This window comes from Colossoma macropomum, unplaced genomic scaffold (genome assembly GCF_904425465.1).
Source record: "Colossoma macropomum unplaced genomic scaffold, Colossoma_macropomum, whole genome shotgun sequence".
Classification (NCBI taxonomy): domain Eukaryota; kingdom Metazoa; phylum Chordata; class Actinopteri; order Characiformes; family Serrasalmidae; genus Colossoma; species Colossoma macropomum.
In genome coordinates, this window is record NW_023494786.1 from 3468434 (window position 1) to 3492944 (window position 24511).

General features: G+C 38.1%; 1 protein-coding gene across 2 annotated transcripts in view; it reads right to left on the reverse strand.

The window, feature by feature from the left end:
- Nucleotides 1-4584: 4584 nt before the first annotated feature.
- Nucleotides 4585-24511, reverse strand: part of LOC118798349 (NACHT, LRR and PYD domains-containing protein 12-like) — a 28791-nt gene continuing 8864 nt past the window's right edge. For both annotated transcript variants that reach the window (XM_036557790.1, XM_036557783.1), the window contains 7 exons: nt 19411-19584; nt 18749-18922; nt 18071-18244; nt 17679-17852; nt 9859-10032; nt 5728-5774; nt 4585-5342 (listed from right to left, as the gene is read on the reverse strand). In XM_036557790.1, the coding sequence (XP_036413683.1) occupies nt 4804-5342; nt 5728-5774; nt 9859-10032; nt 17679-17852; nt 18071-18244; nt 18749-18922; nt 19411-19584 (1456 nt within the window). In that variant the 3' untranslated portion in view covers nt 4585-4803. The remainder of the gene's footprint in view (nt 5343-5727; nt 5775-9858; nt 10033-17678; nt 17853-18070; nt 18245-18748; nt 18923-19410; nt 19585-24511) is intronic.

The window sequence follows — 24511 nt, forward strand, 5'->3', positions numbered from 1 at the left end:
TTGGCTGATAGCTTACGTCTGGGGTGAGTAGACAACAGTACACTTTGTCACTATCTAGGAATAATTCCTTTAATTATATTTTGAAAATTATTTGTTATTAATCAAACTTTCATGAAAGTTTATGTTATTGATTATCGTGATCAGAATATATTTATACTTTCTTTATGTATTAACTGAACTAATGCATAATTCATAACAGTTTATGTCACATGACAGTTTTTGCTGTGCATTTTTACCAGTAAAGGTAACATGACACTGTTATACTACTGAACATCTCCGTCATGACAGCTAATGACAGCATATGACATGACATGATCTGCTATGACATCACTATGGCATGATTATGTATTCCAGTGTTACTAATGCATTACTACCTATTTCCATTTATTTTACTTCTGTTTATGCTTGTTTTAGTTGATTGGTTGGGTTTTATTCTAAAGTTTTTTTTTATCTGTTAAATAATGTATTCATATTTATTATGTATTAAATACTATATCATTTATTCAGTTGTCATGTATCTTACAAATGTTTCTTTACCTTGATGTTTTATTAACTTTGCTATATTGAAGTCATGAAGGATTAATAAGAATGTTGTGCAGAAAGTGTTACTGTCTGAGCTGTAATGGTCTGGACTGGGTTATTCTGAGCTGGACTGGACTCTGGACATTTGCATAAAACAGCGTAAGGGACCTTTGATCTTCCCTTTACCTTCAGTGAGGTGTGTAGCTGACCACTACAGCTGACCACTACAGTCCTCTCTGAGGGGTAAGAGGGTAGCAGAGAAGACAACAAAGCTCAAAGTCCAGCCACCTTTGCTTGTATGGTTTGGGAACGCATTACCAGCCCAGAGCTTCAAAATGATACTGTAGTGGGCTCAAAGCAAATTTAGGAGGTTTGCTGTAAATGTTGCTAAGATCATAGATCATTTCAGATCATTTGTTTTCTCAGTTTTAACTGAAATGCTTAACATTTCAAACATATAAACAGACTGTTTTATATAAAACTTATTTAAGGAATAATAAATATTACTGTTCCAGTCTTTGGTTTCTGACAGTGAAAAGATGTTTTTTGTGAAACTCTTGCAAAACAACATGAACAGAGAATTTGATGATGTCTTTTGTGAATATAACTGAGCTGTAATGTTTTGAGTAATTACTGAGTTTTATTTAACAATGATCATTTGTAAAAATATAAAAACATTGTATGTACAAATATGTACATACCTTACATGGAAAAAAAAAAAATGAATAGTAAATAATAAATGTATTATTAGAACAGTGGACTCTGCTGGTTGAAAATGTAAAGAGAATGAAAAAGATTGTACATCATGGAGGAAAAGTATCTTTTATTAATTGGGTAAATGTGGTTTTACCTGTGCTGCTCTCTCTGAGGCTGATCCTCTGTCTGAGGTCCTCAGTGAGCTGGTTCTGGTTTATCTTCTCCAGGATCTTCAGGGTGATCTCCACAGCTCCATTCAGGCCGTAACTCTCCACCATCCTGTCCACAGTGCCATGTTTGTCAGGGTTCTCCATCAGACCCTTCAGAACGCTTTTAAAACCCTCCACTCCTTTGATCAGATTTGCAGCTCTTTTAGAGCGCTGAGTCAGTGACATGTAATGTTCACCATCGTTCATCACTGAACATGAAGAGGCACAACAGACTCAAGTTTAATGGAGAGTTTTCTGTGATCTTATTAATTAAAACCAGAAACACTAAATATTCAGATTTTTAAACACTTCTCTCATCTAGTGACCTCCCACAATGCACTGCTCAAGTCTATTGTCCAGGTTAACAGCAGACAGAGTTTATCATCCTTTAATTAAACTCTGCATTTCCATCTCAGTCCTGTGTCAGAGTGTCAGATGACCACTGCCTTTTAATAATTTTTAATCATATAATAAACTATTTTATAATTAAATGGTTAATATATCACTGCTGTCAGAACAAAACCTCGTATCTCTATTTTTTTGACATGATTTGAAAATACCTGTTGTCTTTTATATTGTGTGTAAATTTCATGATGAATGGACCAAAAGAAAAAACCCAAAATGACTTGGAGAAAAGTCTGGTTCCATTGACTTACATTAAAAGTAGAGTATGTTTTTTCCTTCTCCTGTAGTTCTCATTTTGGAGATATGAGGTTTTGTTCCGACAGCAGTGATATGAATAATAAATGCATAAAAAGTGTCTAGCAAAAGTGTTTACTTCATCCTACTAGATAATGAAATGGGTAAATTAACACACACACACACACACACACACACACACATACACATACACACACACACACACACACACACGCACACACACACACACACTCAGCCTGAACAGTGTGCAGTCTTTCCACACTGAACTACAGTAAACTAGGCTAATGTACACACACAGTACCTCAGAGCAGAGTCAGCTGTTGTGGTTTCAGTCCTCAGTAAAGAAGGAAGTTCCGGTCTGTTTTCATCAGGATGAGCAGGATTAGTTTAGAGAGAACAGCTCAGAACAGCTCTCATCAGACCTCTCTGTTCTCTTACATACACACAGTCTGTGCTTCACCCTGTCCAGTCCCAATGATTATCTGATAAGCTTTCTAAATGGCAGGAACCGGTCAGAACACATTCCAGTCTGCTGCACTGGAGTTGAGGTCTGTGCGGGACTGTATTTTCAGTCCAGCAGAAAATCGGAATCGTTTGTCCCGCACCCGCCCGCAACTTAACGTTTTGTTCCACTCCTGCCCATGCAGTCTCGTCAAGGTGAATTGACATCTAGTATCTGACACAGTCTAATCACAGATACAGATCTCTGCTGAAATAACACGGCAGTCACGGTCATCAGGCTCACTGTGAGTAACTTCACCAAACAGCGTTTATTTCACCATTTAAGAACAGGAATTAAACCACAGTGTTACTGTGAGCGCTGTGGGCATGATTTACTCTCTCTCATCTTTTCAGTCTGATAGTGGACTGATAGTCTCCTTTTGACCAAACAGAGAGCCCGAGCAGACCAAGAGGGATGGGACTTCGTGCTGCAGCCTCTCGGCTCCCTCGTTTGGCTGGCGGTGGTTATGCTGCTCTATTTATTAGTAAATGACTTTATTAGTAAACTTTGCTTGTTTGATCTATCAGCTCTTAACTACACTGTTCTGATGGCTGTTACTGTCGTCACTGTCACTGTTAGCTCTTTGTTTACTGGGTGATGTTAATGTCTGTCTGTTCTTAATGTTTTGAGGTGGTTTCCTCTGGGAGAATGAATCTGCGTGTTGTTCACATGATTGGCTGCTTCACAGCTCTTTAGAATGACATTTTAACTGTTTTACGTTTTCCTTCTATATTGTTTATATATATGATGTTAGTGATCGTTCGACTTTATTTAGGCTGTTCATTAATTTGCGGGATTTCTCTTCATGTGTGCTTTTTTCCCGCCTGCTCCTGCGAGCAACACTGAAAATTACCCCCGCGCGATGTGTAGAACATTAAAGATCGGATGACATCCTCCTCACTCAGTTCAGACAGTCAGAGGATCATCTAAGCCCTGCAGCGCAGCGTCAGCTGAAGACGTCATGATTTAGATATGCACAATGAGGGGAAACAGGTGGACTGAATTTACCATAACACCAGTCACCACTGAACCAACACAGTCATGTGAGCTTTATCTCACAATTTCTTTATACAGTGTAGGTTTATATTCCCTTCAAAATACTTTATTACTGACTTTAATTTATAATTGGTTAAGATTATTTAATAAAACAATAACATTTCTCTGGTGACAGAGATTTATGTGTGTATAGTGTGTGTGTGTGTGTTTGTGTTTGTGAGTGTTTGTGTGTATATATATTAGCGTGTGTGTGTTTGTATAGTGTGTGTGATAAATGTGTGTGTTTGTGTGTTGAAACACAAGATATCATGTCGGGTCCTGCGGGAGTGCAGCCCTCCACACTGAGGACACAATGCAGCTAAAACCCCTGAAGTTCCTGTGTGGAGGTCTTCAGTGTCTCTGATAGTCTTGATTATGTGGTTTCTGACTCTGTATGACTCACTGTTATTATAAACATGGACTAAAGATCATTAGCATGAAGCTAAAAACAGAAGCCTGAATTACTTTCTGAGAATTCAGTGATCAGAGATCAGACTTTGGTAGGGGGTGTGGCTTTCAGGGTTCATTACAGACTGAACTCAAACACACCAGCAGACTCTTAATGCAGTAGATGTTTTAAGAGGAATCAGCCCCGACCTTCTCTGGGTGATCTGGAGTAAACAGAGGACCTGATGTTCTGAGCTTTTAGGTCCAGTTTCAGGTGTAAATCTGTGAGTTCTGTATGAAACACGAGCCTAAAGAACAAATTTATTAAAGTTTTCTGCACCATAAACAGCACCTACTCTGATCTCTCTCACAGTGGGCTGATAGTGAATACCAGTAAATACTGAGTGTATTCCCTTCAAAATACTTTATTACTGACTTTAATTTATAATTGGTTAAGATTATTAATAAAACAATAACATTTCTCTGGTGACAGAGATTTATGTGTGTATAGTGTGTGTGTATGTGTGTGTTTGTGAGTGTGAGTGTGTATATATATTAGCGTGTGTGTGTTTGTATAGTGTGTGTGATAAATGTGTGTGTTTGTGTGTTGAATCACATTTTCGAGAAAACTTTATTTTTATTCTCTTTATTTATTCTGATGAATTTAAACACAGAAAGTTTTGATTTCTTTCATATTTACAGTCTGATATCAAACTGATGAACAACAAATACATTTTCAATGACCCCCCAACCTCTCTCTCTCTCTCTCTCTCTCTCTCTCTCTCTCTCTGGTTATTCTATCTCACACAGACTCACCAAGGAGTCATAAATAATCCAGAATCCAGCGTAGAGCGGTTCAGTGAATGTGGTGGTCAATGTGTGAAGGTGGGTCAGTGTGTGTGTGTTAGGGGAGATGGTATAGAAGGACAGAGTGCCGGACCCCCAGTCCAGATACACTCCTACTCTGTTAGAGGGGGAGGGGGGGGCAGGTAGGTCAGTTACTTGATTATTGTGTATGACAGAGTAACTGTTATTAGTGCAGTTCAGAGTCCAGGAGTGATTATTGAATCCAAAAACACAGTCATAACTGCCTCCTTTCCTCCTGATTCCTCTGTATGATACTGATATATAAACCCATCCGCTCCACTGAACCTCCCAGTAACAGCGTCCAGTCAGACTCTCCACACTCAGAACCTGAGGACAGTAATCAAATCTTTCTGGATGATCTGGATACAACTGAACTCCTCCCACAATCTCCACCTTTCTGTTCCTCTCAGACAGAGAGAGACGTCTGTTCACTGTGTTTGGATCCAGAGTGAGATTAACAGCATCTGTACACACACACACACACACACACACCACACACACACACACACACACACACAGATGCACAGTCACACATACAGATAGATACACACACAGACACACACATGCACACAGATACACACACACCACACACACACACACACACACAGATACACACACACCCACACATGCACACAGATACACTCACACCACACACACACATATATACACACAGAGGAGATACAATACAGAAAAAAATTGTGTGTGTGTCTCTGTAAGATATGAGTGTGTATGTGTGGTTGTGTGATATGTATATCATATGTATTTGTGTGTATAGTATATTGTGAGTGTAATGTGTGTGGGTCTGTATAATTTGTGTGTGTGTTTGTATGGTTTGTGTGTGTGTGTTACATTTCTTCAGTCCTGGTTTGATCCTGATCTTCCCTCCATGATCCACCCTGAAGAACAAACACACACATTTATACATTCAATAAACTTCATATCAAATCAAAACTAAAATAAAGACTAAAACAGATCATTACACTATAAAATACCCTTCAGACCTTACAGTCCAGATGAAACTAAACTAAAATAAAGAGTAAAACATTAAACTGATCAAACAAAATCACCCAGTTAGGATGCTTGGCTCTAAATCACATCGCAGGTCTAGTTAGCACTAAATCACAATGCTAGGCTAGATAGCGCAAAATCACAGTGGTGGGGTAGCTAGCATTAAATCACACTGATAGGCAAGTTAGCGCTAAATCACAATGATAGGCTAGTTAGCTCTAAATCACATGGCTGAGCTAGTTAGCTCTAAATCACATTGTTAGGCTAGTTAGCACCAAATCACACTGCTAGACTAGTTAGCTGTAAATCACACTGCTAGGCCAGTTAGCACCAAACCACACTGCTAGGCTAAAAGACTAAAAAGAAGTCCCTGAAGTCCCAGGACGCAAAGCAGAACAGAAATGGAGGAAAATTAAACTAACTATTTATTATGAAATTCGTAAAAATTGTATTAATATTTATAACAACGTAATAGGAACAGAAAAACAGAAATACTACTCAAAACTTATTTATGACAACAGACACAATTTTTATTTTTATTTTAATAATTTAGTTCTATTTTTAATAATCGCCTATTAAATCCTAAATTACACAGTGTGAGCAAATCAGAAACTGCTAATTTAAATGAAAGCTCCCTGGGCCAATCAGAAAATGTGACCATGTTCTCTCACACACTCTATCAAACTCTCTCACATTCACTATCAAGAATGCCTTAGAGTTTGATAGTGAGTGTGAGAGAGTTTGATAGTGAGTGTAAGAGAGTTTGATAGCAAGTGTGTGAGAGTTTGATAGTGAACATGAGAGAGTTTGATAGTGAGTGTGGGAGAGTTTGATAGCAAGTGTGAGAGTTTGATAGTGAGTGTGAAAGAGTGATCGCGAGTGTGATAGAGTTTGAAAGTGAGTGAGAGTGAGTTTGATAGTGAACATGAGAGAGTTTGACAGTGAGTGTGGGAGTGTTTGATAGCAAGTGTGAGAGTTTGATAGTGAGTGTGAAAGAGTTTGATGGCGAGTGTGAGTTTGATAGTGAGTGTGAGAGTTTGATAGTAAGTGTGAGAGTTTGATAGCAAGTGTGAGAGTTTGATAGTGAGTGTGAGAGTTTGATAGTGTGTGTGAGTGATATCTAGTGTGAGAGAGTTTGATAGTGAGTGTGCAAGAGTTTGATAGCGAGTGTGAGAGAGTTTAATAACGAGTGTGCGAGAGTTTGATAGCGAGTGTGAGAGAGTTTGATAATGTGTTTGATAGCGTGTGTGAGAGAGTTTGATAGCGTGTGAGAGAGTTTGATAGCGAGTGTGAGAGTTTGATAGCGAGTGAGAGTTTGATAGCAAGTGTGAGAGTAAGACAGAGTGTGAGAGAGTTTGACAGCAAGTGTGAGAGTTTGATAGCGAGTGTGAGAGAGTTTGATAGAGAGTTTGAGAGGGTTTGATAGAGAGTGTGAGAGAGTTTGACAGCAAGTGTGACAGAGTTTGATAGTGAGTGTGGGAGAGTTTGATAGCGAGTGTGAGAGTTTGATAGTGAGTGTGAGAGATTGATAGCAAGTGTGAGAGTTTGACAGAGAGTGTGAGAGAGTTTAATAGCAAGTGTGAAAGAGTTTGATAGTGAACGTGAGAGAGTTTGATAGTGAGTGTGGGAGAGTTTGATAGCAAGTGTGAGAGTTTGATAGTGAGCTTGAAAGAGTTTGATCGTGAGTGTGAGTGAGTTTGATAGTGTGAGAGTTTGATAGCGAGTGTGAGAGAGTTTGATAGAGAGTGTGAGAGGGTTTGATAGAGAGTGCGAAAGAGTTTGATAGCAAGTATGAAAGAGTTTGATAGTGAACATGAGAGAGTTTGACAGTGAGTGTGGGAGAGTTTGATAGCGAGTGTGAGAGTTTGATAGTGAGTGTGAGAGGGTTTGATGGCGAGTGTGAGTTTGATAGTGAGTGTGAGAGTTTGATAGCAAGTGTGAGAGTTTGATAGCAAGCGTGAGAGTTTGATAGTGAGTGTGAGAGTTTGATAGTGTGTGTGAGTGATATCTAGTGTGAGAGTTTGATAGTAAGTGTGAGAGAGTTTAATAGTGAGTGTGAGAGAGTTTGATAGCGAGTGTGCGAGAGTTTGATAGCAAGTGTGAGAGAGTTTGATAGCAAGTGTGAGAGTTTGACAGAGTGTGAGAGAGTTTGATAGCAAGTGTGAAAGAGTTTGATAGTGAGTTTGAAAGAGTTTGATAGTGAGTGTGAGTGAGTTTGATAGTGTGAGAGTTTGATAGCAAGTGTGAGAGTTTGATAGTGAGTGTGGGAGAGTTTGATAGCAAGTGTGAGAGTTTGATAGTGAGTGTGAGAGAGTTTGATAGAGAGTGTGAGAGGGTTTGATAGAGAGTGTGAGAGGGTTTGATAGAGAGTGTGAAAGAGTTTGATAGCAAGTATGAAAGAGTTTGATAGTGAACATGAGAGAGTTTGACAGTGAGTGTGGGAGAGTTTGATAGCGAGTGTGAGAGTTTGATAGTGAGTGTGAAAGAGTTTGATGGCGAGTGTGAGTTTGATAGTGAGTGTGAGAGTTTGATAGCAAGTGTGAGAGTTTGATAGCAAGTGTGAGAGTTTGATAGTGAGTGTGAGAGTTTGATAGTGTGTGAGTGATATCTAGTGTGAGAGTTTGATAGTGAGTGTGAGAGAGTTTAATAACGAGTGTGAGAGAGTTTGATAGCGAGTGTGCGAGAGTTTGATAGCAAGTGTGAGAGAATTTGATAGCAAGTGTGAGAGTTTGACAGAGAGTGTGAGAGAGTTTGATAGCAAGTGTGAAAGAGTTTGATAGTGAGTTTGAAAGAGTTTGATAGTGAGTGTGAGTGAGTTTGATAGTGTGAGAGTTTGATAGCAAGTGTGAGAGTTTGATAGTGAGTGTGGGAGAGTTTGATAGCAAGTGTGAGAGTTTGATAGTGAGTGTGAGAGAGTTTGATAGAGAGTGTGAGAGGGTTTGATAGAGAGTGTGAAAGAGTTTGATAGCAAGTATGAAAGAGTTTGATAGTGAACATGAGAGAGTTTGACAGTGAGTGTGGGAGAGTTTGATAGCAAGTGTGAGAGTTTGATAGTGAGTGTGAAAGAGTTTGATGGCGAGTGTGAGTTTGATAGTGAGTGTGAGAGTTTGATAGCAAGTGTGAGAGTTTGATAGCAAGTGTGAGAGTTTGATAGTGAGTGTGAGAGTTTGATAGTGTGTGTGAGTGATATCTAGTGTGAGAGTTTGATAGTGAGTGTGAGAGAGTTTAATAGCGAGTGTGAGAGAGTTTGATAGCGAGTGTGCGAGAGTTTGATAGCAAGTGTGAGAGAGTTTGATAGCAAGTGTGAGAGTTTGACAGAGAGTGTGAGAGAGTTTGATAGCAAGTGTGAAAGAGTTTGATAGTGAGTTTGAAAGAGTTTGATAGTGAGTGTGAGTGAGTTTGATAGTGTGAGAGTTGATAGCGAGTGTGCAACGGTTTGATAGTGAGTGTGAGTGAGTTTGATTGTGTGAGAGTTTGATAGCACGTGTGAGAGTTTGATAGTGAGTGTTAGAGAGTTTGATAGCGAGTGTGAGAGAGTTTGATAGCGAGTGTGAGAGAGTTTGATAGCAAGTGTGAGAGTTTGATAGCGAGTTTGATAGTGAGTGTGAGAGGTAAGTTAGAATTTCGGCCTAAATAGCCAAAGTCTGTAAGAAGTTAAACTCAGTGTGTAACATGTGTTCAGTATATATGAAGTTAAAGTCAGTGAGTAAGATGTGTTCAGTCTGTAAAAAGTTAAACTCAGCGTGTAAGACGTGTTCAGTCTGTAAGAAGTTAAACTCAGTGTGTAAGACGTTCAGCCTGTAAGAAGTTAAACTCAGTGTGTAAGATGTGTTCAGTCTGTATGAAGTTAAACTCAGCGTGTAAGATGTGTTCAGTCGCAATTCAAAAACAAACACATATACCGTCAAACATTACGGTCAGTAATGTGGATAATTACTATCTGTGTACAGAGACAGTAAGTCAGTAACTCACTCTAGTTTCTCCAGTTTACAGTGTGGATCCTCCAGTAGATCAGACAGCAGCTTCAATCCAGACTCTCCTGGGTGATTATAAGTCAGATCCAGTTCTCTCAGGTGGGAGGGGTTTGATTTCAAAGCTGAAGCCAGAGAAGAACAACCTTCAACTGTAACCATACAGCCAGACAATCTACAGAAAGGAAGGTAAAATAGAGACAGATGGCATTTACATACAGTAAAACCCAGCTGCCGTACAGAATTGGACTGCAGCCAGTTCATAACAAACAACTGATGGAGAAAATGAGTGAAAGTTGAAGTAAAATCTTGTTTCTATTTACAAATTAATCTATTTAAAAGTGGGTTGCAAACCACAAAGATAGCCCTACTGAAGCCCACCCACTGGATTCCTGACAGCATTAGCCCCATGATGGCCAGAAAATGAACCTGCAGTAAAGAGAAACAGAAAACAGGCTCCAGCTCTCCACACTGGAAAGCCTTTAAAAGGAAAACCTGCACACCAGTGTGTCTCAGTAGCCAATTAGGTCAAAGCTCCCCCTCTCAATTCCACCTGCAACACACTCATGGCCAAACAAACTTAACAGCCCGCAGGGTCATCACACTTTCTCCCTCAAAAAAAGTACTGACATAACCCCACATAAAAAAATACACTTTATATACCACCAACCACTAAGATGTGCAAAAAAAAAAATTAACATTTTACAATTTTCATCAATATTAGATTTTCATCAATATTGTCCCATCCAATACGTCCTTGCACTTCCCCGGCCCTGGGAAGTTTAAAGACAGCAAAAACAGGACAGAACACCAAGTAACTTTGACAAATATCAAGAACATAAGGGTGCAAGAAAAGGCACCAGCTCATCACAAACCTGAGACAAGGAGGAGTGGGCATTACCAGTAAAGGTGGTGACACATCACACTATGCAACCCCCCCCGCCCGCCAGGTTGTTTCCCAAAATTACTGAAGACCCCATCCACAGGGAGCCTCAAGTTTAATGTGGTCTGAAAAACAAGAAACTCTATGCAGTGGAACCAAAAAATTGCTAAACCACGAAAGGAGGGATACAAAAATGATACAAAAGATGTTAAACAAGTGTGTGAAAGCCCCTCGCTACTTGACACTGATAGGAGACAACTAAGTAGACCCTGATCTTCAAACAGTTACTAGTGGTAAGTATTTATACACTGAAGCCCAATAGTGCAAATAAATAAATAAATAACAGGCCGCACTAAGCACCTCAGATGTGCCCCTGAGTCAACTGCTTCATGTACAACCATCATTCAAAAATAACAAACCAAAACAAAAAAGGGCTTACATGACCAAATGGACAAGCCGCTGTACCTACCAAGGAAGACGGCTTCCAATACACAAAATATGAACCAAACTGGCACCAAAACAAAGCCAAACTAATCATATGAGCCCTATGGAGCCCCGCCGGTGACATCTTGTATAAATAAAAATAATGCATGGCCACGCCTTATTAACACGTGGGAACGAGATCCTAAAGCGTGGCCACGACTTAGTAAAGCATGGGAATGAGATCACAGCTTACTAAGTCATGGCCACGCATTAGGATCTCGTTCCCACGCCTTACTAAGTTGTGGCCACGCAATATTTTAATTTATACAGGAAGTCACCAGCGGGGCTCCGTAGAGCCCAATGCTAACAGGAAATATTTTCAATTTAACCTTACCACAATCACCCCTCCCCCCCTGAAAAATGCTGGCAAACCCCAGCAAGTATATTAGCCAGGAAAAAGCACAGCCAAAAACAACACAGTCCCCACATTGTTACAGAACAGCCACCAGCCAGTTCATAACAAACAGTTGAGGGAGATGATGAGGCTCCAGCTCTCCACATTGGAAAGCCTTTTAAAGAGACCCAAACACCTGCACACCAGTGTGTCTCTGTAGCCAATTAGATCCAAGCTCGTCCTCCCAATTTCACCTGCAACACATTCAGGGCAAAACAACCAAACAGCCTGGAGGATCAGCACAATATATATCAACACTCTGACCCTGAACAGGAGGGAACAAAAACACAAACTGCCTCAACATCTTCACACAACTACTTAAAACATGAAAAAAATCTTACTATGATTCAGAGCTTCCAAGACTCCAAAGCAGAAACCATTTTCCTCCTGGAAGCATCACAGAGTTAATATATAGATAAATAGGCATCCAGGAAACATAAACACCATTAAAGTAAAACAAATTTTAATTAGAAGGGAAACATAACCTGTGACCTCATCACAAAAATCAATGTTTGAGACATTTAAAACAACATCTAGATGAACCAGAGGCATTTTTGAAGGAAGAGCTGTTTGCTGATCAATGATGAAAAATGGAACTCTTTGGCCACCGACGTAGGGGTAGTAAAAGAATAAGTCGCTAATTACTTCTTTCAAAATTGAATGTGCTTACATTACTTATTACTACCTGAATAAGTGATCTCACTATACTTTACTTGTATGTTACTCTGAAACCTATTTCCACCCCTCCCTCCAATTCACTCCGTATCATGACAGCTTTCAAACCCATAGTTCACATCCACCTCAGACTGAATGAGTTTCTGTTTTAAGTTTGCTCCTTTCCCTTCTCTAATTTTCTTTGTTAATTTAATAATTTTTGGAGTTCAGCTCTGCACTTGTTTCATTCTTACACAGGGTCAGTCAGCCCCACAACAGGAGCTCACTCTGCTGGCCTGAGCACTGAGACATTTAACTTAAATAAAGTTCAAACACTGTTCAAATTCAAACAATGTATTTTCATTACTTTCTTTCATATCTTTCTTCTCCTTCTAATCTAATGTCCTATAAATGTCCCATCTCTATTCTCAGCCCAGGTGATTGAGAGGTAAGAGAACACTGTTGTTTTCTCTGATTTTGCATATTTCACACTAAATTGATTAGGATACTCAGATTAAATGTCATATAAGACAAGGAGAACTTGAGGTAAAAACAAAAAAAGTTTTCAAAAGATCATTTAAAAAGGTAACTGCCCATAAACTTAAATAACTGGTTGAGCCACCTTTTACAAGAACAACTGTAACCAAACACTCAAGTCATTTGTTCCACTCTTTTTTTGCTTTAATTCAGCCAAGGCTTTTGAGCATAAGGTGTCACAGCATCTCAATGGGTTTAAATCAGGACTAGGCCACTCAATAACCTTAATCTTGTTTGAGCCATCCAAAGATGGACTTACTCTTGCGCTTGGGATTTTTGTCTTGCTGCATAACCCAATTATGCTTGAACTTTAGATCATCACTGATGACTAAATATTTGCCTGCAGGATCCTGTAGTAAAAAGCAGAATCCATGGTTCCATCAATTATGGCAAGTCACTGAGGCCCTAAAGTAGCAAAGCACCACCACATCATCACACTACCACCTCCATGTTTCACAGTTGGTATGATGTTTCTTACTGTGGAATGCTTTACACCAGATTTAATGGCACCCCTGTTTTCCAAAATGTTCCACTTTTGACTCATTAATCCACAGAACACTATTTCAAAAGGCTTGGGGGTCATCAAGGTGATTGATCGTGGTGTAGTATGCTGCTTGTTGAGACATTTTGGCCTAAATAACATTGTTGGAGGAGTTATATTTAAGTGGTGTTTAAATTCAACAGGGCTGGGAGTAATCAAGCCTGGGTGTGTCTATTTTAATTGATCCCAAATATCAAGTAAATATCATTAATTGACTTAATGAGTAACTCAGTGAGCAATTACTTTTTCACATAGAGCCAGTTGGTGTTGGATAACTATTTTCCCTCAATAAATGAGGGAAACAGAGTTTTACATTTAATCATGTTCCCCGTTTTATGTTTCTTGTGATTATCTAAAACTGTTTAGTGTCAAATATTCAAAATTGAGGAAATCAGAAAACACTTTTTCCACAGCTCTGTACATATGTAAATGTTTTGTGTTGCTATTATACTGATAGCAAATAAATGCTTAAACAGAGCTGAGGTGCAACAAAGTAGTCAATTACAGCAAACTGAATGAATGTACTGTCCAGTATCATACTGTGATAAAACTTTCCTATGATGTTGAAAAGAAGGTAGCATGACTGCCTTTTTGAGTGTGCTGTATCTCAAACTGTGAATTAACAGATCAATTCTTTATAACTTAGGTCCTGTTGGCTTTTTAATAGAAATGTAATAAAATATGTTTTAGGGCAGCCACGATAATGTAAGTTAAAACAAATCATTTTACAGTGAATTGGGGTTAGAAACCAAGAGGTTTCTAATAATTTCCTTTTTTTTTAGCTTATTTTACACAAATATGTTAAAGATTTACTGAACAGTCTAACAGATTCTTTATATGGTGGTCATTTGTAATTTGTAAATGAGTGAGGGTTATGTTTCTGATCTTATTAGGCATCACGCCTACATGTGGCTCTGAGACACACTCAGACTACATCTCGTTTGATCTTTGTAACCGCTCTTTCTGCCACATTACATTAGGATATTTGACCTAATTGTGCTCCAATTACTCTGCTGTTGAGATGCTGTAAACAGACATTATTCACATTGTGAAGCTGTGATCATTTTAAATGTCTGTTGTGTGCAACTATTATAAAGCAGAACATAAATGAAGGACAGTAATTAAAAAAAAAGTGGGCCAATGACATGAAGAACACATCACTGCAGCTCTCACAGACCTTCAGCATCTCGGAATTCTCAACAGTCTTAGGATTTGGGTGAGGATTAGTACCAGGGTTAAGTTCATCACCAGGGTGAGGGTTAGTTTTAGGCTTTGGGATGATATTATGGTTAGGTTTAGGGTCAGGGTAATTTTTATCTATTTGAATGTAAATTAAATGAATATGTAATTATTATATGTAATTGAATGTAAATTAAATGAAAGATAAGCATCTACAAGGCATTGACAATGTGATCTCCAAATAAAGTGTCAACTAATAATAAAATTAAATTGAACAGTAAAGAACTAACATCATATCAATAGTTGCAGGCTGAGTGGAGGTGGTTAGAGTTAACCTAAGTGAAGCTTTAGAGTTTTCTGTAATGCATTATAGTTCGCTGGTGAACTAAAACTAAAAGCAGATTTTCTCAGCTCAGTAAAAACTTTAAGAATGTGACAAGTCACAAGAGCTGAATATTTTCTGCAATTCCTGAGCAGCTGAAGAAACCCCGTTACATGTAAATCTTTTAGCACCCCCTGCAGCAGCCCCTGAACAATATTATTAAGCCAAGCCTGTCCATATTGTTTTTGTGATCAAAAGTTATTATTTGTTTTATTTCTTTTCCATCAAAACATTTCAGCACAAAACTATGACTTATCTCACTCATCTACCTTAATGAGCAGAGAAAGTACAGAATAGATTATCCATACATTCCTATCATAGCTGACAGATTACAGACATTGGACCACAGTATCTTCAAGTATCTCTGCACCCACAAGCCTCCAAACATATGCCACACCCTAAACCTTATGACTTTTATCCAGAGTTTAAAGCTGAGGCCTGTTTATATCTTATATCACATATATTCAATAAGGCTATGAGTTTGTGAAAGTTACACAGTGGATTATCTTTGGTTAGCTGTTCCAACATAAACCGATTTCTTATTCCTTCCACACCTCAAAACTGTGCAGATAAGCAGCGATACCAACTGCTGTTCCTTTGAGTCATTAGATTTCTTCCATCATTTACAGCACTGCTTCAGTCTATATGTGTGCTTATATGTTTTGTATGTCTATGTATATCCATAGTCTGGGTTTGCTATGGAGAGAAAGTATATGTCCTTTCATGTTTTCTTCTATTCTCCAACAAGTGTTATTCTTTTCTTGTGTCAGCTGTATTTACTTACAGTTGTATGTCCTTTTGTTTTTGTTCCTCCTGAGTTGAGGACATTGACTCCTTCACCTCCCTCCTTCACCTTCTCCTCTAAATTTTTATCCTCCCTTCAACTTTTTCTCCTTCCTATTTGCTCCCTCCTCTGACCCTCAGTGTCTCTACTTAAATCATGTCAGAGTATGTGTTCACTGGACTGGTGACAGACTGATAACCAAGCTGTGTCTGTGCATGATTCTCTGCAAACACGTGAATAAAAGTCAAAATCTGAAGATCCAGTCTCTGACTCTTCCTCCTGAATTTCTAACACTACGTGCTAAAGCTGCTAGGCTCACTACATCACTGAAATAGCAGCATACTGACCATGATGTTTAGTAAACATTGTGTAGGGTGGTACAAAAGTTCAACTTGCCAATATAAAATATTTTTTATCTCCCACTTCATGTGGGAGGTATAGTTCCCACTTCAAATATCTCATGACCTTGTAAAATATTCTGGGACCGCACTTCCAAGAGATTTCTGAGGAAAAACTTTTACCTTGTAAAAAAAAATAAATATCAAATAAATTACAATTAAAGTATTAGAAAACTATTTAAACAATATGGTAATAAATAGTTTGTAAATCATTTCCTTAGGAAATGTACTTCTTTGACTGTTTTAAAAGTAAAGCTATCAACAGTGTCTTCAAATCTTTTTCCTCTAATTTCAAGACTGACACTATTACCAAGCCTTGGAAGTATGCCTGCTCCACTTTTATACTAAAGTAGGCTTGAAGTTTCAGTGCAAATGCATTTCACCATACAAATAAACTATACTGCCAAAAGTATTCACTCACCCATCCAAATCATTGAATTCAGGTGTTCCAATCACTTCCATGGCCACAGGTGTATAACACCAAGCACCTAGGCATGCAGACTGCTTCTACAAACATTTGTGAGAGAATGGGTCACTCTCAGGAGCTCAATGAATTCCAGCATGGTACCGTGATAGGACGCCACCTGTGCAACAAGTCCAGTTGTGAAATTTCCTTGCTGCTAAATATTCCACAGTCAACTGTCAGTGGTATTATAACGAAGTGGAAGCAATTGGGAACGACAGCAACCCAGCCACGAAGTGGTAGGCCATGTAAAATGACAGAGCAGGGTCAGCGGATGCTGAGATACTTTCTGCAGAGTCAATCACTACAGACCTCCAAGCTTAATGTGGCCTTCAGATTAGCTCATGAACGTGCGTAGATAGCTTTGTGTAATGGGTTGCCATGGCCGAGCAGCTGCATCCAAGCCTTACAACCTTGGTGTGGAAGAACTTGACTGCCCTGCACAGAGTCCTGACATCAACCTGACAGAACACCTTTGGGATGAATTAGAGTGGAAACTGCCAGCCAGGCCTTCTTGTTCAACATCAGTGTCTGACCTCACAAATGTGCTTCTGGAAGAATGGTCAAAAATTCCCATAAACACACTCCTAAACTTGTTGAAAGCCTTCCCAGAAGACTTGAAGCTGTTATAGCTGCAAAGGGTGGGGAGACATCATATTAAACCCTATGGATTAAGAATGGGATATCACTCAAGTTCATATGCGTGTGAAGGCAGACGAGCGAATACTTTTGGCAATTATAGTGTATATTTAGAGTTGTTTCCTCTAGTCTGTAATTGCTATTTAGCTTATCAGAGCACATGCTAAATACTAGTCATTACAATAATGTTTTGCATGTAATTACAATGAGCTTAATAGCAGAAACAAGAAAATTGAAAAAAAAAAACTAAAGATTTAGTGTTCATTTTTACTGGTGGTTAGTCTAGTTTCTTGCAACAGACTCAAAGAAACTCAAAGAAGAATTCTGAATTGAATGAGAGAGAATATTACATGACAGCTCACTACACATTCATTACAGGAATAAGGACAGAGAGACAATAAAAAATGATGTTGAGTTACTGATTTGCCAGGTCATTGATTCTTTAACTTTTTTTAATTCAGGATTGAATTCAAAGAAAGCTCACCTGAGTGTCTCCAGTTTACAAAATGAACTCTTCAGTCCAGCAGAGAGCAGCTCCACTCCTGAATCCTGCAAATCATTGTTACTGAGGTCCAGCTCTTTCAGGGAGGAGTTTGGTGATTGTAGAGCTGATCCCAGATTTTCACAAGCTTTTGCACCAAGACTACAGATGTGTAGTCTGCAAACAGGCAATACAATGTAGTCAAAGAAGGATTTCTTCATACAGTAACATGTACTGTGTATGTATATATATATATATATATATATATATATATATATATATATATATATATACAAAATTCAAAACCTAATTAATTATGTTAGTATTTTATGTTTACATTTTATTGTGCCTTATCAGCTTATTTCCATTCAAGAATTGATTCACATAAAGTTCACCTGAGTGTTTTCAGTTTACAGTGCGAGTTCTTCAGTCCAGCAGAGAGCAGCTTCATTTCTGAATCCTGAAGGTCATTGTTACTCACATCTAGCTCTGTCAGAGATGAGTTTACAGACTTTAGAGCTGATGAAAGATTCTCAGAGGAACTTGTGGTGAGACCACACCTGGCTAGTCTGTAAAAGTCAGAATAAATATAGTACATGGTGTAATCAGGAGAACTGTAATAGAATTACTTTACTCTCTGCATTCTACTTTGTCTTTCAGAATGTATATAATATGAGATACTCATAGGTTAATTATTCATGTCGTCCCATTTACAACAGAAAACATAGCTTATAGTTTTTCTCTCTAAGCAGAGGTTACCTGTTTCGTGGCATAAAAAGTTAACTGCTACAACAACACAGCCAATATATGATATAAATAAACTTAGAGCAGACCTTGCAATATACTGAAAGAAGCATTTTTGAATAGATTAAGAAAAAAATATTATGCTTTATGGCAGCAGATTATACTTTGTGTCTTTTCATATTTCAAGGATGGCTAGAGACAGAGATTCAGTAGAAGTATAAAACCATGTGAAATGAATATTAAAATTGCACATAAATCTATTATTGTAAGGTTACCATTTATTATAGTCTGCCATTTCTTTATAAAAAATTTATTCACACAAAGTTTACCTGAGTATCTCCAGTTTACAGTGTGAGTTCTTCAGTCCAGCAGAGAGCAGCTCAACACCTGAATCCTGAAGGTCATTGTTACTTAGGTCTAGTTCTTTCAGAGATGAGTTTACGGATTGTAGAGCTGATGATAGATTCTCACAGGAACTTGTGGTGAGACCACACCTGGCTAGTCTGTAAAAGTCAGAATAAATATAGTACATGGTGTAATCAGGGGAACTGTAATAGAACTACTTTACTCTCTGCATTCTACTTTGTCTTTTAGAAGGAAGTATACAAGATATTTATAGCTTGATTACTTATCCATGTGATCCCAGTTAAAACAGAAAAACACATCAATTTTTTCTCTGTAAGTAGAAGCTCCCTGTTTAAGACCATAAAAAGTTAACTGCCACAAAAATGCAATGAATATATGATATAATTAAACTTAGAACAGATCTTGCAATATACAGAAAGAAGCATTTCTGAATAAAGAGAAAAAGAATGTTGTTTTTTCAGCAGCATACTATATTTTTAGTGTGTTTTTATATTTCAAAGATAGCTAGAGAAAGAGATTCAATAGAAGTTTAAATTCATGTGAAATAATATTAAAACTGCACACAAATGAATTACTGTAAGATTGCAGTTTATTATAGTTTGTCGTTTTTTAAAAAAAAGTTCACCTGAGAGTCTCCAGTTTACAGTGCAAGTTCTTCAGTCCAGCAGAGAGCAGCTCCACTCCTGAATCATGAAGGTGATTCTTACTCAGATCTAGCTCTTTCAGAGATGAGTTTATGGATTGTAGAGCTGATGATAGATTCTCACAGGAATTTGTGGTGAGACTACACCCAGCTAGTCTGTAAAAGTAAGAATATAGTACATAATATAATCAGGAGAACTTTAATAGATAATAAATAATTTACCTTGCTCCATATTCTACTTTGTCTTTACTTTTAGAAATAAGTGGAAAAGATATTTATAGCTTGTTTTTTTTCTCTTTAAGTAGAAGCTAACTGTTTAGGACCATAAATAGTTAATGGCCACAATAATTCAGCCAGTATATGATATAATTGAACTTGTTTTTAACTTAATTTTATTCTCAATATTTTGAGCTCAGCAAATAAATGGTAATTGAACATTAAAATGCAAGACAGTGTCAAGCCTTTTCATGTTACAGTAAATTCTTTTCACTTAGACATGACCTAATTATGGTCCTCATAGACCTAATTATGAGATTATTTATTAATCAGAATTTCTGATCCTAATTATCAGAATGTATACTGATATTTACCTAGAGTTTAGTGTTAAACCAACAGTGAAATAGAAATCTAAATAGTAAATCAATTCTGTGGAATCAGCTGTTTCTGGAAGGATGTTGCTATTTTTTCGAACAAATCACAAGCATATAAGACCTCTTTTTGTAGAAAAAGTAGCAAAAGTGTCTCAAAAGGAAAGACTAAATCAAAGAATAGAATGTTTGTGCTTCACAGTAACTTTACAATATACAGCATAGTTTGTTGATTTTTGAAGTAAAAAAAACATCTACAGCAAAAGTATATCGCTAATGCAGTTACTTTATATTTATTTAATGCTAAACATAGAAAAAAAATGAATAGTAAATATAGAATGTTTAAATGTTGGATGCTATGCTAAGTCAGTACTTAGTACCATCCCTTTTACCAGATACCAATTTTTTTTTTAGTCCAGCTAGTAGTATTTCTGTTCACATTTTAGGAATTTTTCCCCACTCTTCCTTACAGGACACTTCTAGCTCTGTGATATTCTTGATCTGTCTTGCATGCACTGTTGGGACTGTGAAGGCCATTCCAAAAGGTTCAGCTTCAGTTTCTTAAAGTAGTTCATGATGGATTGTGGAAGTATGTTTTGGATCACCGTCCTGTAGTAGAAGCCAGCACCAGCCACCAGCCTCTTTTCAGCTTCCATTTCACAACTGACACATTTGCTACCATACTATCTGCTGAGGGAATTCACTATTGCCATTACTGTCATTGGTTGCATCCCATCGGCAGCTGACGCAAAAGTGGCATGTGGCATCATACTCTTGGCTATCATGAGACTTCAGACTCGGTACCTGAACTCTTTCACTGCCATTTCTGGGAATTTTTAATCATGTTTCACCTTCACCACTTTACCAAAGTTCCACCAGTTTGGTAAATGTGCAACCAGGGAGAACAGAGTGCTGGATCTTCTGTATGCAAATGTTGAGGACGCTTACTGTTCATCTGCCTTTCCTCCACTGGCAAGACTGGAACACAACTTGGTTCTACTAACTTCTACATACCAGCCCGTGGTATGAGTGTATATAGAAGGAGGTGGACTAAATGAAGTAGCTAGCTGATTAATGAACTGTACATGAAGTGGATAAAAGGCTTTACAGTTGTTTTTTTTTCTCCCCAGAGTACTTAGAGGAAAGTTCAACTTTTGTAAATTTTAACAGTTCAATAGCATCAAGTAGCGCTAAAATTATTAAATTTCAGGGTCCTGTCTGTTCTGCTGTTTCATTCAGAGCAAATTCAATTTAAATTGCTATATAAACCGCCAGATCAGGGCCCTTGGTGGTAAAACACTGAGGCGATTCTGACAGCTGAGGTAAGTAAACGCTGGTCGTGTGCAGTGGGCGGGAACAAGCAGTGATGACATTACTGTTTAACTAGAGCGTCTCATTTATCTGTCTTATAAGGTTCAATAATGGTTAGAATGCTGCCTATTTAAACAGCTGCATATGTAGACAGCAGCTACTAAGAGTACTCACTAGGTTTTGGGACACACCCTTAATGTTTTATCTTATCAACTTTTCTTTAGTCTTTTGTAAATATAAGCTCATTCTGAAACTGATGCCTGCAACACGTTCCAAAAAGTTGGGACAGGGGTGAATTAACACTATGAACATCGTTAAATGTTCTGAAAACATTTTAAAAGAGGAGATGTAAACATGTTCGGTATAACAGGAGCATTCAGGACAGGCCTAGTTCTGTATAAGCAAGGATGGGTCAAGGTTCACCACGCTGCCAAAAATGCATCAGCAAATTGTATTAAAACAGCATGACTACGTAATCAGAGAGTGCGGGTTCTAGACTGGTCTGCGGTCTCTTACTGAAAATGTGTGACACATTATGAAGAGCAAAATACAACAATAAAGGCTCCATACAACTGCACAGCTGAAGACTGGTATAATGGAAGAAGGCCAAAAAAATCACTTTCAAAACTGATCAGTTTGTGTCTTCAGGCCACATACAATTATTTTATGCAGGTAAAAGGAAAGATGACGTAGTAAAGTGATAAACCTACTTGTGTCCCACCTTTTTGGAACATGTTTCAAGCATCATGTTTGGAATGAGTGTATATTTAAAAAATAAAGGTCAGAAGTTAAAACATGGGGTAAGATAATGTTTTTGGGCTGTTTTTCAATTTATCAGCTCAAACAGAATTCACTCATCACTGCTTTCTGTGTTATTGGCATTTCACACTGTGTCACAACTTTTTATGGAATTGTGTTTGTAATTTGGCCAGGGGTGTCTAGACTTTTGTATCTTTATCTTGAACTTTATCAACACAGACAGTACCATTAAACCACAGTCCAATTTAAAATAATCCAAAGCACTGCTGAAATGAGACGTATAAGACTGTCACTTACGGTGCATGAATTCTCATGAGTTCTGTCACAATATTGAATTTTTATAGTCTGATACAACAGTTTAAAAACTTCTGATATTTTAGTCTTTTTTCAAAACAATAATATCAAAACAAAAAACATTATTTTCACAACACTAACTCTTCACACCAAATGTATTTTTTAAACGATAACTAATAAAAGCTTGCAGACAGACATCAAGGCTTTCAGTGACCAGATTACAGTTCAGGTTATCTTAGCCTTAGAGTAAGGATCTTAAGTCTTATCTATAAAGGCCCAGTGTAGCTGTAGGTCTTCACAGGATCACCCCTGAACTCAAGCCCAATGTGAGAACTGTCCAGTAGGAACGTCCCTCATCTCTCCTTTGATTGGACAGTGCTTACTGTGAGTGTAAGTTATCAGGCTAGCTGATAAAAAACTCCCCTTGGATCAAATGTTCGAAGACTAAACCAAGTAGAACAAATGAGGACATCAGTTGAGATCCTGCTTGGTGGTAATGAAAAACCTGCAGCCACACAGTCCCTCTGTGGATAAGAGTGGACAGTAATGAGCATCAGAAACAGCAGTTTGACTAACAATATGACCATATGTAGCAGAACTGACACTGACTGGAATGTTTCACTAGATTTTTACTAATGTGAATATAAATTAATACCACATAATACATGTTTAGTCTTTGCTGTACTTAATTCACCACTTAATCAATGAGCTGAAAGAGACTTTTATTTTGAAAGAGTGGTTGTACTGGCTGGGCGACTGGAGTTTAAAATAACAAAGCGGCATCACTCCATCTTTTTTCTTTTCCACACTGATGTATGATGTAGATCTGCAGTGTGATTACTATAATTCACAGGTTCAGCATTAGTTTTCACTGCTATGCTGACGACATGCAGCTCTACATACCTGCTAAACCAAATGAGGCTCTGAATCTAAATAATCTTGAAGAATGTGTTAAAAATATCAGAAGCTGGATGATGAACATTTTCCTTCTTCTTAATCCTAACAAAACTGAGGTTCTACTACTTGGACCCAAAGCAGAGAGATCTCAACTCTCCAAATTTGAACTAAATTTAGAGGCCATACGGTCATTCCAAGCACTACTGTAAAATATCTAGGTGTCATCTTTGATTCTAGTCTCTCTTTTGATACATGTTTGCAACATTGTTAGAACCACATTCTTTTATTTGCTAACATCACTAAACTACGTAATATTCCAGCCCTAAATGATGCGGAAAAGCTGGTGCCTTTATAACCTCCAGGCTGGACTACTGTAACACCATTTTAGCTGGATGCTCCAACACTTTACTAAATATGCTCCAACTGGTCCAGAATGCAGCTGCTAGAGTCCTTACAAGGACCAAAAATTTGACTATATATCCCCAATCCTATGGTCATTACACTGGCTACCTGTTAAATTTCCTGTAGAGTAGAAGATTCTTCTCTTAATGTATAAATCATTAAATGGCCCCACAGAATTAATTATTCTCCAGGATTTACAAGCAATAAATCTTATGACAATATACAAAATATACCTGTCTGTCCTGCTAATCAATCTCTCTCTCTCTCCCTCTTTTTCTCTCTCTGAAATCAATCTCTTTCTTTTTCTCTATTAGAGCCCCTGAGCGACAAACCACCAGACCTGCTACAGTCACCACCAGAGTTTCAACCACCATGGAGTTTCACGTTGTACAAACCTGCGCAAACCTCACCCTCATGAACTGACCCTCCTGATGCTGCTGCTGCTGCATTAACCATTGCTCTATCTGTTTTGTTTTGTTTGTTGTTTATACTATAATATTTTATACTAAAGCTGTTTGCTATCCGGTGTCGACCAGAGGAGGCTAGGTTTCCCTTCTAAGTCTTGGTTCATCTCAAGGTTTCTTCTTTTTGCTCTTAGGAAGTTTTTCCTTGCCACTGTCTATCCATTTCTCTGTGAAAACTGCTGTACAGAATAAACCACTGCAGATTCCATTGTGGTTTGACTCATTCAACACAGCGCAGAGTGGAGCTGTGAGGGAGTCTGGGTTACACATATGTACATGAACAATGGAGCAACAGGAGCACCTGCACCCCCAAGTTTATATAGAAGGTTACAGATGCTCACTGTCCACTTTATTAATGTAATGTTGCCC